Source organism: Eptesicus fuscus, chromosome 10, assembly GCF_027574615.1.
Source record: "Eptesicus fuscus isolate TK198812 chromosome 10, DD_ASM_mEF_20220401, whole genome shotgun sequence".
NCBI lineage: Eukaryota > Metazoa > Chordata > Mammalia > Chiroptera > Vespertilionidae > Eptesicus > Eptesicus fuscus.
The window spans coordinates 59,289,125-59,307,344 of record NC_072482.1 but is presented as its reverse complement, the minus strand read 5'-3'; the positions used below and the strand labels follow the sequence as shown (position 1 = coordinate 59,307,344).

The 18,220-nt window shown below is 37.9% G+C and overlaps 1 protein-coding gene across 1 annotated transcript in view; it reads left to right on the top strand.

Annotated features, from left to right (window-relative positions):
* PDSS2 (decaprenyl diphosphate synthase subunit 2) overlaps window positions 1-18,220 on the top strand; it is a 197,916-nt gene that overhangs the window by 61,592 nt on the left and 118,104 nt on the right. Inside the window, exon 2 of the mRNA XM_008156109.3 lies at window positions 5,767-5,901. Within this exon, the coding sequence (XP_008154331.2) occupies window positions 5,767-5,901 (135 nt within the window). The remainder of the gene's footprint in view (window positions 1-5,766; window positions 5,902-18,220) is intronic.

Here is an 18,220-nt window from a genome sequence, read left to right as displayed (position 1 = left end):
TACCCCTATTTTCTGTTCAAAATGAGGGCAGCCCTCTCTCACAGCCGCAAATTCAGTCGGTTCTCCTAAACGAAGGAACAAAACACATAAACACTCCAGTTTTAAATAGTGTTCTCTCTATTTAAAGCTTAAGGAATAGGTCCTTTAATCTAGCATAATTCTTACATACAGTAACCTTTTGATGTAGCATTAAAATAAATCTCAGTGTGCTTTTTAGAATGTATTGGGGCTTTTCTCCTGTCTGGCTGTCCCTTTTAAAGAATCCGCTATGGCATATGGATAACAGGAGAGGTGAGGAAAGTAGGACTGGTTCATAGCAGGTCTGTTTGTGTGAGATATACAACATGGAGAGTCTGCTGCTCTACTTCTACTTATTCTCTTATTTGCATTTTTTTGGAGACTATTCTGGGTCAGTTACTCTGCTGGGTGCAGGACACCCAGAGATGACTAAGCCTGAGGGCCCTCAAGATTCTCACAGACTTGGGAGGGAGTACCTGTGAACAAATAATTAAATAGCACAGCTGAACATATAGTGAGTCTGGGCTTTGGAGTCCAGATTATGTCTAAATCTTGACATTTCCATTACTAGTTGACTAGTGTGACTAGTAACTGTGTAACTCTTCTAAGCCTTCTAGCTAATTTTCTTCATCTGTAAAGAGATTTACCAGTTACCTTGTATGGTTTCTGACATATGCATGTAAAATAGCACGTACCTGCTTGGCTTTATAGTATGTTGTAGTTGTTGTCTATATCATTGTTGTTATCATTTTTATTATTCATTGTTTTAAGTGCCAAATTAGAAGTTTATAATGCGGACCATAAAAGCCCATGGAAGGCCCTAGCTGATTTGATTCAGTAGATAGAGCATCGGCCCGAGGACTGAAGGGTCCCAGGTTCTATTCTGGTCAAGAGCACGTACCTTGATTGCAGGCTTAATCACCGAGTGTGGGAGGCAACCAGTCGTCGTGTCTTTCTCGCATAGATGTTTCTCTCTCCTCCTCCTCCTCTCTTCCACTCTCTCTGAAAATATCCTTGGGTGAGGAGTAACACAAACAAACAAGAAAAGCCCATGGAAGGGGCAACTGACTACTGCTGCTCATGTCTGTTCACTGCACTGTTACAGTTCTCCGCCGCCATTGTGCGTGTATGGTCACACTTCTTTCTGGGTGTCTGTGGAAACCCTGTTCATTTGCTTGTGGGCATACTATGTTCCTTCATCTTGGTTACTCATCCTTCCTCAGTCCCCTAAGTACAGGGATTCTCTTCCCTTCTTTTCTCTTTTTTTTCTCTCCTCAGAAACTCATCTATCAATTCCTGCCGCTTCAGCCATCGCCTCTGTGAAGATGCTTCCCAAATCTATACCCACAGCGTTTCCAGCTGCCTGCTGGGCATCTCCATCTGGAAGCCCTTCTTGCATTCAAATGTAGCATGTCCAAAACTGAACTCATTAATTCCCCATTAACTTTCCTTTTTTTCCACTCTCTGCTTATGCTAGCATCTTCACCTCCAAGATACCTGTCTGAATCTTAAATTCAGCCCTTACCTTTCCTTTGCTTCTTGATCCCTTCCCAGTGTCTCCCACATATAATCAATTGACCAGACTATCCTATTCCTCCTCCATTCTGTTGCCATTATTCAGTTTTTCTTTTCCCTCCCTGCTGCCACTACCCTAATTGAGGCCCTCATTATCTCTCACCAGGACTGTTGGAAGAAGCTACTCCTAACTAATCTTTTCTCTCCTTTTCACTGCACTCAACACACCACAGTCAGAGTAACTGTTTTATTCGTTAGCTCTCATCACGCTACTCCTCTGCTGACAAACCATCCATGCCTTCCGATTGCCCGGAGAATGAAGACCCAACTCTAAACCTGCCTTTTACGGTCCTTCACTCTTTACACTGTCTTTTTCTGGGCTTGTTCACCCACACACATTGCCCAGATGGGTAGCCCTACAGCTCCTGAACCTGCTTCCTATTTTTCCACCTTCTTATCACTGCATAACCAATTTATTTCTCCTGAGATACCTTTCTTTCCATTCCAATAACCCCATCTCTCTCCTACATACTTTCATTCTCTGCTCTGGGAAATCTGGCCATCTTTTAAGGCTCGGTCTGAATTCTGCATATACCGAGAGAGGCACCTCTAGCAAGAACACCAACTTTACCAATCTAGCTAGCATCCATTGTTTGTTTTTTTCAGCCATGCATGATTTTATCATCTTCTGGATATGCTCTGGCTTGTCACTGTCCCTCCTTAAAGAGGCACTGAGAATAAATCATAGTGTTCCAGGTGAAGTGTGACCTGGACTGCATGAAACATCGTACCTCTGTAGATTTAGAGCCTTGTGGTAGGGGTTGGGAAGCAGGATATGCTCAGGAGCAGTTTCTTAATCTTTTGTTTCTGTGTGTGTGTGTGTGTGTGTGTGTGTGTGTGTGTGTGTGTGTGTGTTTAAGGGTGTTAATGAAGTGAAATTAAAGAAGAGGTGTTTGGGAAACAATTATTAATTTACTCACACTGTTAATCTGTTCTCCAGCTTGTTACCTACTGTCTTACATGAAAATCAATGGTTAGAAGGCATGCTTTTCTGACTGCTCTCTTGATTTCTGTTAACCAGTTCTCCGCTTTCTTTTCCTGGCCTTTTCAGTAATGCATCTGAAAGTGGCGCTGTTTTAATGATATATGATGTTTGGAATGAGGATAGGAAGAATTGCTTAACTTTTATTGTTTTGGGAGGTAGAAAATGAAACAGTATTTATAGGAGTTATATATGCTAGTACAGTGGGGAGGGCTTTGAGAGATAGAAGGAGAAACAGTAGAAGAAAGAGAAAAATAGGAGTTGAGAAAAAATAGATTGCAAACAGTAATAAGGAAAGAGAATGTAATTTTGTGATCACTCAATCACCTACCATGTTCTCCCATAGTGTTATATACATTACTCATGTTGTCTCTTCCATACATGACTATGGAAAGTATACATAATTAACCTCATTTTATAGAAAGGGTCACTATCTGAGTCACACAACTATTGAATACTGGTAGCAGGATTTTTTAAACCTGATTCTAAAGTAGCACTGTTCTCATTTGACTTAGCAACAAGTTTTGTTCGTGAGATGAAGCAGATGGAGAATCACTATAGAGCCAAGAGCCAGTTGGCATGGGTTCAAATCCTGGCTCCATCTAGGCTCTACCACCTGTCTCCCTCATTTTCCTCATCTGTAAAATCATGATAAACAGGGTACCTTCACTTAGGGTTGTTGTAAATTAGTTTTAGTTAATATACAGTAAAATGCTTAGAACAGTTCTGGCATATATAGAACTCTTACTGTGTCATCATATCCTTCATCCCTAACCAGGCTTAATCCCCAAAATACACACACACACACACACACACACACACACACACACACACACACACACAGCCCCACCTTCCTCTTTTCCCTTCTCTTTAATATTACACAGAAATGGAAGAATAAAGATTAACCTTCAGTAATAAGTAAGGATAAGTAATATAAGTTAAAATTTGTAGTTTAAAGCAAAAAAATTTGTAGTTTGAAAGGGCTCCCATTCACTTTTCTTTTTCTAAAATAGGATGTCTCCTAGCCTCCCTGTGGTTCAGGTCTATAGGATTTAAGCAAATTGTAAAAGGAAAATAAAGAGCTTTGGACATTTCTGATGATTGTTTCTATTGTGTTACAGCTTAATCACTTAATTAACTTTCTTTCCTAGGAAATTAGAACTTACTTTTATTTTTTAAAAATGTTTTTATTCATTTAAGAGAGAGAGAGAGAGAGAGAGAGAGAGAGAGAGAGAGAGAGAGAGATAGCAACATCAATGATGAGAGAGAATCATTGATTGGCTGCCTCCTGCACACCCCCTTCTGGGGATCAAGCCCACAATCCTGGCATGTGCCCTGACCGGGAATGGAACAGGGAATTGAACCGTGACTTCTTGTTTCATGGGTAGACGCTCAACCACTGAGCCACACTGGCCAGACTAGAACTTACTTTTTAAAATGATTAATCCTTCTAACTTGCTGAAGATCACTTACTAGATTGAGGAGAAGGCATAAGTAGAAAAGCAGCTACAGCTTTTACTTTGCAAAGAGCCTGAAGATCTCTGTTATTTTGAAAGTAATGAAAGGGCAAGAAGGGGCCCTTGTGTAGAGGCATGAGGAGCAAAGTATGTTTGTTTGTTTTTTAAGTAATAGACTAACTCATTAATTTTGGCTTAGTTAATTAATTTCAATTGATTCTTTGTTCAGAATTCACCATGGAAGTCTTAATAATTCAATGAAGTATTATAATAAAAATATTTAATGTTTTACCACAATCAAGAATTATATTTGTGTATTATTTATTTATACTATAATCTATTTGATTATTGTCATGAGCATTATTCTAAATATTAATTTATTACAATATATTACCCATAGTTTTCTTTTTCTTAATGATGCCATTTAGTTCTTGTATGACCACCAATTGCAATATTTAAAAACAAACGACAAAGTGTATTCAGGAAAGTATTCCTAGCCTTAGTTATAGTAGAAACTATAAAAGTTCAATTCTCATAGCAAAAAAAAGACATTCTAAGTCAAAGCTTCATTGTTGTCTAGAATGATAATACTTTTCATAAATAATAGGAAATGGCAAGATACTTGCTCATGGCATTCTTTTCCATTTTACTTCTGAAATAAGTGTTTGCGTCAACCACCATCAACAAATAAGATCTCTTTATCTAAGCCATAAAGTTTGTAATTATTTCAAATATATTACATGTATATTACATTATTTCAGATGCTATCGACTACCGCAAACAGTTTAAAACTGTGGGTTCCTGTTGTTATCAGAGCAAATGGTTACTATTGCAAGGTTGGATATAGACAGTGGGAAAACCCAGAAAGAGGAGAAAGCCAGATCATCAAGCCTCACTGTGTCAGATTGTCACTTTTAAAACCAGCCATGGGTTTTTCCAGTGGTTTGCTGAATTCATGGTTTCCTCCTAATCACTCTTTCTTCCCCAATCCTTTTTATTTTTATAAATATATTTTTATTGATTTCAGAGCAGAAGGGAGAGGGAGAAAGAGATAGAAGCATCAGTGATGAGAATGAATCATTGATTGGCTGCCTCCTGTATGCCCCCTACTGGAGACCAAGCCTGCAACCCAGGCATCTGCCCTGACCAGGAATTGAACCATGACCTCCTGGTTCATAGGTCGATGCTCAACCACTGAGCAACACCGGCTAGGCCCAATCTTACTTATTTTCAACACGTTCCATTGTCTAATTTTGGAATTATGAGCATATTTGCAGCAATTTGCTAACATGATCTGACTGATCTTATGAAAATACTGAAGGCCTGGTGCATGAAAATTCATGCACTGGAGGGGGCGTCCCTCAGCCCGGCCTGCCCCCTCTCACAGTCTGGGAGCCCTCAGGGCGGGAGGTGACCCAGCAATCAGGGGAAGGCGACGCCACATCACATCTCTGCTGCTGCCACTGCCGGCACCGCAAGCCTCAGCTGGCCCTGGTTACCTGAGCCTCAGGGGTCCTGGGCGGCTGGCATCCGAGGGCATGGCAGTCAATTAGCATATTCCCTCCTTATTGGCTGTGGGTGCTGCCATCTTTGAGGGTGGGGACAGTCAATTAGCATATTCCCTCCTTATTGGTTGTGGGCGCCACCATTTTTGCAATGGTGTGAGGGTCAATTAGCATATTCCCTCTTTATTAGATAGGATATTAATCTTATTCTTTTATTTATTTGTTGCAGGGGACTTGTACAAGATAGCCGGAATAACCTCCAGTTGAGAGGCTTGGTGGTGCTACTTATTTCTAAAGCAGCTGGGCCCAGCAGCATGAATGCTTCATGTCAGAACTATGACATGGTCAGTGGGATCTATTCATGGTAAGAAATTAGTCTTTTGACATTGCTCTCTAAATTATGTTTTCTTTTACTGAACAGTGGTAGTAGAAATGGCTGTTTAGTTCTTTGTCATTCTGATTCAAAGATGAATTAAAATATTTGTAACATTTAAAATATGTATTTTTATTGTTAACAGATCTGATAGTCTTGGCTGCTTCATGCATAACTCTGGTAAATTTACCCATCCATATGTGTCAAATACTTGCATTACTACTCTGAGCATTTAAAATTTTCTGTTCATGACGACCCATCCTCCCCCATCATGGTATCATTATGTCTCTGTAGAGACCTCTTTGTCCCTTAGTCTAGGATTTTTTATTTTTTCAACCTACTCAAACTGACATGTAGTTGTAAAGTATTGATGCAAGTACCGTTTTAGCAGAAGTAGTCTACTTCAGTGCTATATCATTTATTTTATTTTGCTTATTTTTATGGTGAAGAGATTGTTACTGAAATTATATTTTTATATCTCATACATTTGGATTAAAAAATAATTATTAGCAGGTATTAGTCACATTTGTTGCATATAATATAAACTTTAAATTTTTTGTTTTAAAAAATATTGCATATTTTTAGTAAGATATTAGCAATAACTTTATTTAATTTTAATGGAGTGCTTGTCACTGTGTTAAAAGCCTCTCTCTATAGAAGTAACAATCTGCAGGTGGACTTTGGCATGTGAGATTAAAACTACCCTAAAAACATGGGGAACAAGGAAACTTTTCTCCCAAAAAGTAGCATTTCTAGAAACTTTGACTTATGGCTGATATATCTTATTGACTTAATTTGAAAATCAATCCACATCTTAGATTTTTTTTTTTATTTCTAGTGGTCTTATCCATAAATGTTTTATTCTTCTATAATATTTAGAAATGACTGTTGTTTGCAAGCTATGAAGTACAGTGATCCTTCATCATTAACAAGCAAGCAAAATTTATTACTGTTGTGGCTACAAATGGCCCCTCCTCAGCCAGGATAATTTTTGCAGATCTTTTACCATTTATGCATATAAGTATCTTCACTAAAAGAGATACCTTGGGATCATTTTTAGTTTCTACTCACTCTGAAATAATTTATATTTTTAGTGCTTTGTAGGTTACTAATCATTTTTATGACAGTTATCCTTTTTTTTTTAATCCTCATCTGAGGATATTTTTTCCACTTATTCTTCTTAGAGTGGAGGGGTGGGAGGTGGAGGGGAGATTGAGCCTGCAACCAAGGTACGTGCCCTTGACTGGAAATCAAACCCACGACCTTTCAGCCTAAGGGCCGACACTCTAACCACTGAGCAAAACCAGCCAGGGCGACAGTTATCCCATTTGTCCTTACAATAATTCTGTAGGTAAGAGTTGTCATGTTACTTTTTTAGGGTGGTGCAACTTCAATTGAGGAAAGTTGAGTCTCTAACTATACTTTCCTTTTAAACCTCATGTGTGTTTTTCTTGATTCCATTCTGATTTTCTAGTCTGATTCAAATAATTTATTTCACTTGTAGATTAGACTAGCCATTAAATTATTATACTAAAAAGGTCTTCTTATAAATATTTCTTTGAAAAACTCCTGAATTGAAAGCAACTTGGCAAATCTTTAATACATCTACATCCCTCCCCCAAACTTTTGAATTAGAGGTCAATACTTTACCTTACAAATTGTGTAGAAAGCTCTTGACTGAGTTTACTTGAAATAACTGGAGAAAACACATAAGGATCCATAATGAATACCAATAACCTGATAATCCCTGGAAAACAAACAGACTTCACATCACCTTGTATATCCCATGTATGTCTAGCTCCTGTTGGGAATTCCTTTGGGTTTTAGTCTGCTGATTTTGACCCTATTTTATTACTAATAGTCTGCGCTTGCAATTGGGTAACTATACATACCTCTAATGAACACCAGCCAAGTTTTGTTATCTCTGATTTTAAAATAACCAATGTAAAGTACTATTTGACACATAATAGGTGTTTAGTATATATTTGTTGCATAAGTGAATCATCCCCGTTTTACAGAGAAAGAAGCTAATACTGAGATTAAGACTTGTCTAAAATCCTTTAAGTAGTAAGTGATAGAGTTGGGAATTAAATCCTGGTTTTACTCTAAAGTATGTTACCTTTTCTACTATGCAGTTGCTCTTATCTATATGCACACAGTGCACTGTAATGTGAACATGTGTTTCAAATTTCTTACCTAGTCTCTAAGAAACACCTACATCACCTTCTGAGCCTTCGCAGGAACATATGTATTTGGTAGATGGTCACTGTAACACAAGCAGTTGTACAAGAACTTTGCAGAAGAGTAGTGGTGCATTATGAATATAAAAATTTTCCAAATAATATAAATGAATTTCATACCCAAGTATATAGAATCCATAATTACATTTAGGGAATAATCCTGGTTCTGGGCTATTTTCTGTAATTAAGCTTGATCCAGCATGTCATTGGTGATGCTTGGGTGGTTTATACACTTGTTAATGTGAAAATGTAATTTGGCATAGTACTATGCGAAACCATTAATTTGTTTCTCCATCCCTGAATTCATTTGTTTTGCTCCTGCTTTTCTTAATTGTTCAAGTGTAACTTTTGCTGGAGGCTTGTATCTATAATGCCACAGTGAATTATTTAACATTTGAGGAAAGTACTGACTTGGGAGCTTTTTAAATTCACCTCCCAACTACTGGGGTTTGCATTGTTGGTGTTTTTCTCTCATAAACTTGACTTTGATGTCAGATAGTGGGACCTGAGTAAATTACCTAAGGGACCAAAGTAAGTTAGGTGACCTTTTTTTTTTTTTAGCCTAAGGACATAACTGATGGATATAACTTATGGATCTATTTAGTGAATTTATCATATGGCCAAGAGAGGCAGAATGTAGGTTAAAATGTAATAACTACATTTTGAAAAACAGGTAAGAGAACCACATTTATAAAAATGCACTATAAGCATCTACCATAGCCTTTTGCCAAGAAGACTGTGGGGTTTACATTTATTCTACCAATCCTGAGTTTACATGGCGGAGGGAGTGTGGGGGGCACTGGATGGAAGAAGGTGAAGAGATTAGCCAAAGAACACATATGCATAGCCCATGGACACAGACGACAGTTGGAGAAGGTGCGGGTGAGGGGACTTGGGTGGGGGTGGAAATGGGGGAAATTTGTAATAGTGTCAGCAGTATAAATACATACATACATACATACATATTGGTTACAAAGGTAATCAGTCGAAAAAACTACTAAATTTAATGTAAAAGTATCTCTAGCCACTCCTGAGAAAATAAGTGTATAACTTCCTGTTCTATTAATAATAGGATACTCTTGTATACAAAAAAATATATCATTACATTATATAAAACATAACATTTCAAAGTATAGACTTCTCTAATACAACATGATTATTATGTTTAAAAATTTTTTAGTTTTTTTGCCGAAACCGGTTTGGCTCAGTGGATAGAGCGTCGGTCTGCGGACTGAAAGGTCCCAGGTTCGATTCCAGGTCAAGGGCATGTACATTGGTTGTGGGCACATCCCCGGTGGGGGGTGTGCAGGAGGCAGCTGGTTGATGTTTCTCTCTCATCGATGTTTCTAGCTCTCTATCCCTCTCCCTTCCTCTCTGTGGAAAATCAATAAAAATATATTTTAAAAAATTTTTTTTGAGTTTTTTAACTAATGGTTCACCTTTCTCAGTTGTTTTAGCAATAATTTACTCAGTTTTTTTCTCATCTAACTAGCAGTTATTAATAGACCACATATTTTCACCTTACCTTCATTGCCTGAAATTTCCCAAAACCTCTTGTTAACTGTGGTAGAAGAGATTGAAACATGTTTGCCAAGCACGTTTTCTTTTCCTTCTCAGTATCCAGCGGGGCTGTATCTGCCAGCTTTGTACCACTGTGTATCTCGCCAGTGCCTTGGACATAGTATTCGTTTAAATCTTGAGATGATTGGCCCTTCTGTTACTGTGGTGTTATAGACCAAAATAAACATTTGAATCGCACATGTATAGTACGTGCCTTTTAAAGTAGTGTAACTGGACTATGTCTTCCTGTGACTGGCTCTACCTTATTATGTCCTTTGCAACCTCTAATTCAGGATGTAAGCTTTAGCCCTGGCTGATTTGGCTCAGTGGATAGAGCGTTGGCCCACAGACTGAAGGGTGTGAGCTGTAATCAGACTGTAAGGCACTCTTCATGGGACAGTCTTAATTTTTTAACTTCGTTATTATGTAAAGCAATATCATTGTGACATTTAAAGAAAGAAAAGTATTAGTGGAATGTCACACACAAAAAAACACATAATAAATAACCCAACATAACAAAAAACATTGCAGCCGAAACCGGTTTGGCTCGGTGGATAGAGCGTCGGTCTGCGGACTGAAGGGTCCCGGGTTCGATTCCGGTCAAGGGCATGTGCCTTGGTTGCGGGCACATCCCCGGTGGGGGGTGTGCAGGAGGCGGCTGGTCGATGTTTCTCTCTCATCGATGTTTCTAGCTTTCTATCCCTCTACTTTCCTCTCTGTAAAAAATCAATAAAATATATTTAAAAAAAAAAAAAACAAAAAACATTGCAGAATCATTAGTATGGTTTTTAAATCCCAAGTTTTTTTCTTTATATTTTGACCCATTCCTTCTTTTTTTTTTTTTTAAGAGGTGTGTGTGTGTGTGTGTGTGTGTGTGTGTGTTAATATATTTTTATTGATTGCAGAGAGGAAGGGAGAGGGAGAGAGAGGTGGAAATATCAATGATGAGAGAGAATCATTGATTAGCCGCCTCCTGCACGCCCCCTACTGGGGATCGAGCCTGAAACCCGGGCATGTGCCCTTGACCGGAATCAAACCTGGGACCCTTCAGTCCATAGGCTGACATCCTGAGCCAAACCAGCTAGGGACCATTCCTTCTTATAATACACTAGAGGCCCAGTGCACAAAATTCATGCACTGGGGAGAGGGGGTCCCTCAGCCCAGCCTGCGCCCTCTCGCAGTCCAGGACCCCTTAGGGGATGTCTGCCTGCTGGCAGTCAGACATCCCTCTTGCAGTCTGGGATCCCTCTCTCCTTACTGTTGAGCGTCCGCCCCCTGGTGGTCAGTGCACATTATAGTGACCAGTTGTTCCGCCATTCGGTCGATTTGCATATTAGGGTTTTATGATATAGGATTTTATTTATGTACCTCTATTATCTGCAGCTTCCATTCTGTGGCTTGAAGTTTTACTGGCAGGTTTTATACTTTTCTGAGTTTGGGTTGCCCTTTTCTCCATTTCCAGAAGGAGGAAAATGAGCTGCTGCTGGGAGACAAGTGCAGTGACATTGTTCCTTCTAGGTGGCAGGTCAGCTGACAAAAGATTAAAACCATGGACTGATCATTTCCGTATTTATTTCTAATGCTGATACGAGAAGACTGTATGCTCTATGTGCTGTTAAAGTTCGGATGATCTGTTTTCTCCATATCACCTCAGCATTCATCATGTTCCTAACACATAGATGGCAGCCAGTGACTCCTTGATCATGGCTGAAAAAAAGAGTTGTTTTTATTTATTTAGTTAGTTAGTTAGTTAGTTATTATTATTTAATCTTAAAGCAAAGAAGACTTTGCTAAAAGGTCCCAAAACTGATCCTATAAAGAGAAAGATTAACACATTTGACTGCATCAAGGATAATTCTTCAGCCCAACTGGCATGACTTGGTGGTTGAGTATCAACCTATAAACGAAGAAGTCATGGTTTGATTCCTGGTCAGGAACATGCCTGGGTTGCGGGCTTGATCCCCAGTGTGGGGCGTGCAGGAGGCAGCTGATCAATGATGCTCTCTCATCATTGATGTTTCTCTCTCTCTCCCTCTCCTTTCCTCTCTGAAATCAATACAAACATATTTTTTAAAAAAGGTAATTCTTCAATGGAATGAAATTCCCACAAAATCAAAAGATAATTGCCAAATTTATAAAAATATTTGCGGCATACCTACCAAAGGACCAATTTTAATAAACAAGTAAGTTGAGGATCTTATAAATCAAGGAGAAGATAATACAACACAACATGGACAAAAGATAGGAATAGGCTGTTCGGTGAAGAAGTATAGATGGCAAGTAAGCAGAAGGGGGAAAAAGGCTGGACTTCATCTCAAGGAGCAAATTAAAACAAAATCACAGCTTCTCCCTGTCATTGGCAAATATTAAAAAGTTTGAGACCCAGTGTTTTTGAGTATGTGAGGAAGTAGGCATTTGAATGCTTTGTTAGTAGGGACATTAATTGGTATAGTTACTTAGAGAGCAATTTAGTAATGGCTATATATTTTATTTCAATCTAACTACCCTTTGATTTAGCAAAATTGTATGCTGATGTATGTATGAATGTATACAAGAGTGCTCTTTGCCCTCCCTGCCCCCCAGAAAGGAAATAACTGGGTATCTACCAATAGGACACATGTTACTTTGATGCAAAGGAATATCAAGTGTTTGTCTAAAATCACTAAGGAGATCTGTATGTGCAGATCTAGAAAGATTTCAAAGAATCATGTGAAAAAAGCAAGATACAGAAACGTATTATAGTTTGACCCCCTTGGGGTGGGCAGTGGATTTTACATGCATGAAAAATGTCTCAAATGAGAAACAAAGAGCTGTTTATAGTGGTCACCTCTGGGGAGAGGCAGCTGGTGGGAGGGAACTGTTCATTTTATGTCTTCTTTAGTACTCGGAATTCTTTTTAACCATATACATGTTTTACTAATTTACACTCCTTAAAAACTGGTAAAAAATTTTTTTGCTGAACTGAGATAGCCTAGTCCTGTCATCAAAATGAAGGCTTCACAGTCTCTGAGCTGATCTGAACTTTTTATCTTTTGCCTCTTTGACAAGATCAAATGTCTTATGAACATGGGTAAATTATAGATTTTTTTTTAAAATAAAGAAAGCACGAGTGAAGCAAAATGATGTCTTCAGATTAGCTCTCTTAAGTTTACCATCCTTGTTAAAATTGATACCATCAGTTTCTTGGTAACTATGCTAATTCTTTTGCAACTCTGTAGTTATTCAATTGATTAAGGTTAAATTAATGATATATATGCTAAGATAAGTGTTGAACTTTAAGAACTAATCACAGAAAAAGCATTATAAACATAACTGTAAGTTAAATCTAGAAAACAACTTAAATTTACTGATCTTAGCATTAATTTCTCCTTTAAGGGAAAATTGGTCAAGCTTGGTATGCTGTTATAGAAAAGTGGTAGAATTTGGAGACCTATATGAAATCTTAATTTAAGAATAGAAGTGGAGAATATAAAAAGCTGTGAATGAAGCAACTTTGGGGGTCTTAAAATAAGTCTTTAAATTTAGGGAATTGGTCCTGGTCTCAGCTGCAGATATTGTAGTTCATAATTTATCACTTTAATGTGGTACTAATTAGCTTCTGATGACTTCTAATTATACTAACAATAGGCTGTGACTATCAGTTCTCACCTTCACACCTTAGGATTTTTCTGGCACTTAAAAGTGCCAAACAATTAACAAATTGCATTTCCCCCGGGGATCTACCAAAGCAAAAAAACACCTTAAAATATGAGGCTTAGGTAGGAACATGTTGATCATATTATTTATTTAGTATTCAATTATATTAATGTAAAATAATTAACATTAAAATATATAGCATTAAAGGAAACTGTTTTTTGGGGTGTTGTTTGTTTTTTTATGATGATGATGTGTAAATGTGAGAAAAGAGTAGAAGAAATCTCATCTACCTGATAATAACAGTGGTTGGAGGACACGGGGAAGAGGGAGGTTTGGGGACAGGTAGGTATAGGGGAATAGTCAAAGAGAACTTTATTTGTAATATTTCAGGTTTTTAAATGAAGAGAACCTATTCACATTATTTTGTATAATTAAAATTAACTTCAAAATTAAAAGAAAGTTATGTTTCATGCTTAGAAAGCAATGAAAGTCTGTTTTAAAAATGTATCTTTTTGTACTACAAGAACCTGGAACATGGGGAGTGCTTATTTAAAACGATTATGCTGAAGATTGGATTTAGAGTATGCTTTTGAAGGTAAAGATAGCTTAGCTCCTTTGCAGAGAGATCTCAAGAGATTTAAGCATGTGCAGTTTGATTACATATTCTTATTGATTGTATTCCACTTACAACAATAAAAATAGACTCCACATACAAATCTAACAATATTACTAGTTCATTACAACTAGTACTTATTTTCTTCATTAACTTTTTATTGTTACTTTCAGCTTACACAGCATGCACAAATGCAGCAATTATATGTTGAACAAGAAAGGGGAAGGTTCTTTATGTTCAACATACTGTACATCAGAAGTCATTACTTCCCAGAGCTGTTGGAAAAACATTAAATAAGAACAGCCTCTCACAAAACAAGTGTAATTAACCACAAAAAGTAGGTGGGCTTGGCTACTAATTCACCCAGTTGAGAGTTTATTGTATGTAAAATATCTTGCTATAGATTACCCTACCTGACTACATCATAGGAAAAGAAAAGCTGTCTTAATTGTTTTGTTAATGGTGAAGAAGTAAAAATATTTTTCTTAAAGAAGGCCTGTATGTTGACCAGAAAGAAACCACAATCAAAGGCAAAACAAAGCCCAGTGTCTAATTCTGCATTTTAAACAGTTTAATCCTTGACATTCATCTTAGTACAATGTTAGTTCTATGTAGAAGACTTGTAGTTACTTAAAATGATTAATGGCAAAGTTTGCTTCATAGTTTCATGACTTAATGCTGATCCTTTGAACCCAAACTCAAGGCACCCCCAGTGGTAAACAGGGTGGTGAATAGAGATATGGGTTAAAGGCCAAAGACCTGGGTTCTTGTCTCATATCTGTAACTGATTAGTTATTTGACTTTACACAAGCTGTTTAATCACTCTGTGTGATTACTCATGTATAAAACAGGGATAATAATGGATTTCAAATCACGGATAATGGATTTCAAATCAGAGCACATATCCAGCTAGGTTTGAGTAACGTGTGGTCCAGTATAGCACATTCTAACCAGCTCCTGTCTGCAAGGCACAGGGTTGAGAATTGAGTGAAATACAAATATTAATAAGAAGTAGTCTTTAATCTCAAGTGATAAGGTAAGAAAACAATTCATGCATCTAGCAACTTTCTGACACTATTGATGCAGTTTTGTTTCTAGAACTCTGTTTCTGGAACTTAACTTCTGGAACTATAATCATATTCACTATCGGGCTATTAATCCACCCATGTTCACTGGCAGCCTTTTGTTTAACTAAAGACAATAGTCCTTAATACCACTCACTTAAGATGCTAGGAGAGAACTGGCATCTACAGGTGGCTTACTGCCTAAGGAACTCATTCCTCACTATGTCCTTGAACTTTTCTTCTCGCTCTTGGACTGTGTAACTGGGTGGTGGTGATAACAGAGGCAAAGAGAGCAGATTCTCAGGTTGGTTACCCTAACCATGGCATCCTTCCTCTCTCATTACTGGCATCTTGAGTCACCATTTTCTCTTACTAAGATTCTCTCCTCTGTCTCTGCTGTTTGGACTTTGTACCACTTAGAACCAAAGGTCATTTGCTGTTCTGGGTTAGTGTAAAATACAATTCTAAGGCTAATGTCCCAGTCCCTCCTTTTGGGGGTACTCATTTATTTACTTTAGGGATTGTTTTTGTTTCTGTTTTGAAATAGGATAAGATCTCTTCTTATATGCAAGATTTCATGTTGTTACAGTCTATTCAGAAAGACAATTATGGAAAATAAACCTCCTAAACCCCTTCCCCCCCAAGTTTTTCTCTTAGAAGGGCCTGAGCTACAGAAGTGCCCTTGGGCAGGGGCCACTCCCACTTTGTAAAGAAAAGGAAAAAATGAAGTCCTTGGTAACTTAAAACTTTGGAGTCCTGCTGTTTTATATAGTAGAAATTATTCAATATCTAGGTATTTTGAAATAATGAATACTGAAATATTAATAAATCTGAGTTTGCCTACTTTTGACCTTTTATTACAGAAAAGCTAGAAAACACACCTGAAACTGTTAGTGGATGTTTATATTAGAATTATGTCTCTCACATGTGTAAATGTGTTTGCCAATCTAAAGAATGCTAACTGCTTACTTTTTAGTGATCACCTAAAAATTAAGGTTTCTAAAAGTTAAGAATTCTAACCAATTGGAAAGTTTTGGTAATAGAAGGCATGAGGCATGGAGATGCGTTTTGAAGGAAAAAAGAAAGTGAGTTATAAAGCTGGTTATTTCTGAATGGGTAAGAAGGTTTGTGAAAGTTGTAGAAAGATTTGTGGAAGTCATGGAAGGATTGTGAAGAGAAATCTTAAAAGGAAATTATAGGTAATCTGAATAATAAATTTAATTAGATAAATGAATTTAAAGTAAGCTAATGCAGAATTTGTTTAGTCTTTTCTAGTCTGTTAAAAGGGAAAAAAGTCTTTTCTGTTTTTGCCCAGGAAGCAAAAGTTCTATAAATTATTGAAATGGATATATAGTATCCTATCGAATAAAAGAGTAATATGCAAATTAACCATCATTCTGCTACACCCACTAGCCACGCCCACCAGCCAATCAGGAGAGAGTATGCAAATTAACCCAACCAAGATGGCTGCAGCCACGGAGCGAGCAGTATTGCTGATTTTTAATTTTTGTTTTTCAGACATAAGGAAACTTGTTTCTATTAAAGCAATTTGGTAAATTGTCTATTTTTCTCCCTACCTTATCCCTCCAAAATTTGGCAATTCTTAATAAGTGAGTCATGGCAATACATTTCTTTGCATTAGTTCAGTAAGACCAGTTTCCAATTTGGTTATATTAACCAAGACTTTGATTGGAATGTCATGTATGAGAGAGACATGCCTGGACTCTGGATGCCACCAGAAAGCTTTAAGGAATGAAAACTGACTTTGAAGCCAATGCGAGTGCCTTGGAGAAATAGCTTGGTACCTTGTTTGGTCACTTGGTTCATGGCAGTCTTTCCAAGTGAGGAATGAAGGTTGCTTTCCTGAGAGATGGCAAGGAAAGAACCCCACGACATTTTGGGAACCTCAAGAATGTGAGGAATTCACCCAAGTCTACAAGTATTGCAGAAAAACCTGATGGCAACTAAATGGCTCAGGTTCTTTGCCCTGGGGGGCTAAATAAAGCTCAAACATGAAATTCCAGCAAAGCAGATTTAAAAAAGAAAAACAACAACACTATATGATCAATTGCTATTCTTGTGTTCATGTAAACGATCAGGCCAAATTGAAACTAGACTTAATACAGTAAATAAATTGGTCTTAAATGGACTCCTTAATAAAAATGAGGGTAATTTTAGGGGGTGGGGAGGGATTGTGTTTCAGTAGACTCTGTAACACAGAGTCGTGAATATTAGACTCAAAGCTTTATTTTTCACCTATGAATTGAACTGGATTCTAACCTGGATATCTCTAGCTTTTACCCCAGTAATACAAAATTTTATAACACAATTTGTCTCCACCAGGTTACAAGCCATACTTGTACTCAGGGAATACCACTTCTAGACACCATTGCCACCTCCTTCCATGCCCAGGCCTCATCATCCCTCTGACAGAGAGCAAGGATCTCTTGGCCCTGAAAATACTTTGTCCCTCCTCAGCATGAAGCAGTTACAGAAGAAGACAGAACCTGAATCCCTTTTCTCTGAAAGAATTCAGAGCCAAGATCCTTGAGGGGCAAATGTGGTAGGCAGTTAGACAGACATGAGCAGAGCAAGGATGATGGGCCAACCAGAGGAGAAATGGACAGGACCCTGAGACTTGCTTCTTACCACTCCACCTGCTCTGAAACTGGCAATTGAGGAACCCATGTAGAGTGAACCTTTACATCTGCCTGGTAGGAGTTGGGACACCTATTGCTAATATATAGAATTATTCCATTCATTTTGGAAAGTAAGTCACATATTGGGACCTTATATGTTGGGACCCACTGTTTGGGAAAAGGATCCAGTATGTTTTCTCTAAAGGTTGCTGCAGTGGTTACCTGTGGTGAATGTCGGACTTTTACTAGGTGCACTATTGTCTTTCAGTATAAATTGTTCTGATAATTTCACCCTCCCTTATAATAATGGACATCCTAAGCTTCTGGCTGGGTGGTTTCTGATATGTGGGGTAGCTGTTTATTCACACTGGTCTATCGCTGCCAACAGCACCAGGGGGCCTTGTTCCTTAGAACGATTGACCATTTTTATGCTCCAGAAACATCGCAGGGTCCGAACCAAAAGAAACCTTCTCACGGCCGTGGCACCAACTGCAATGATGATCTCCACCTGTGGAGCCCTACAGAACATACTACTTTATTCATTTTTTTTATGCTGGT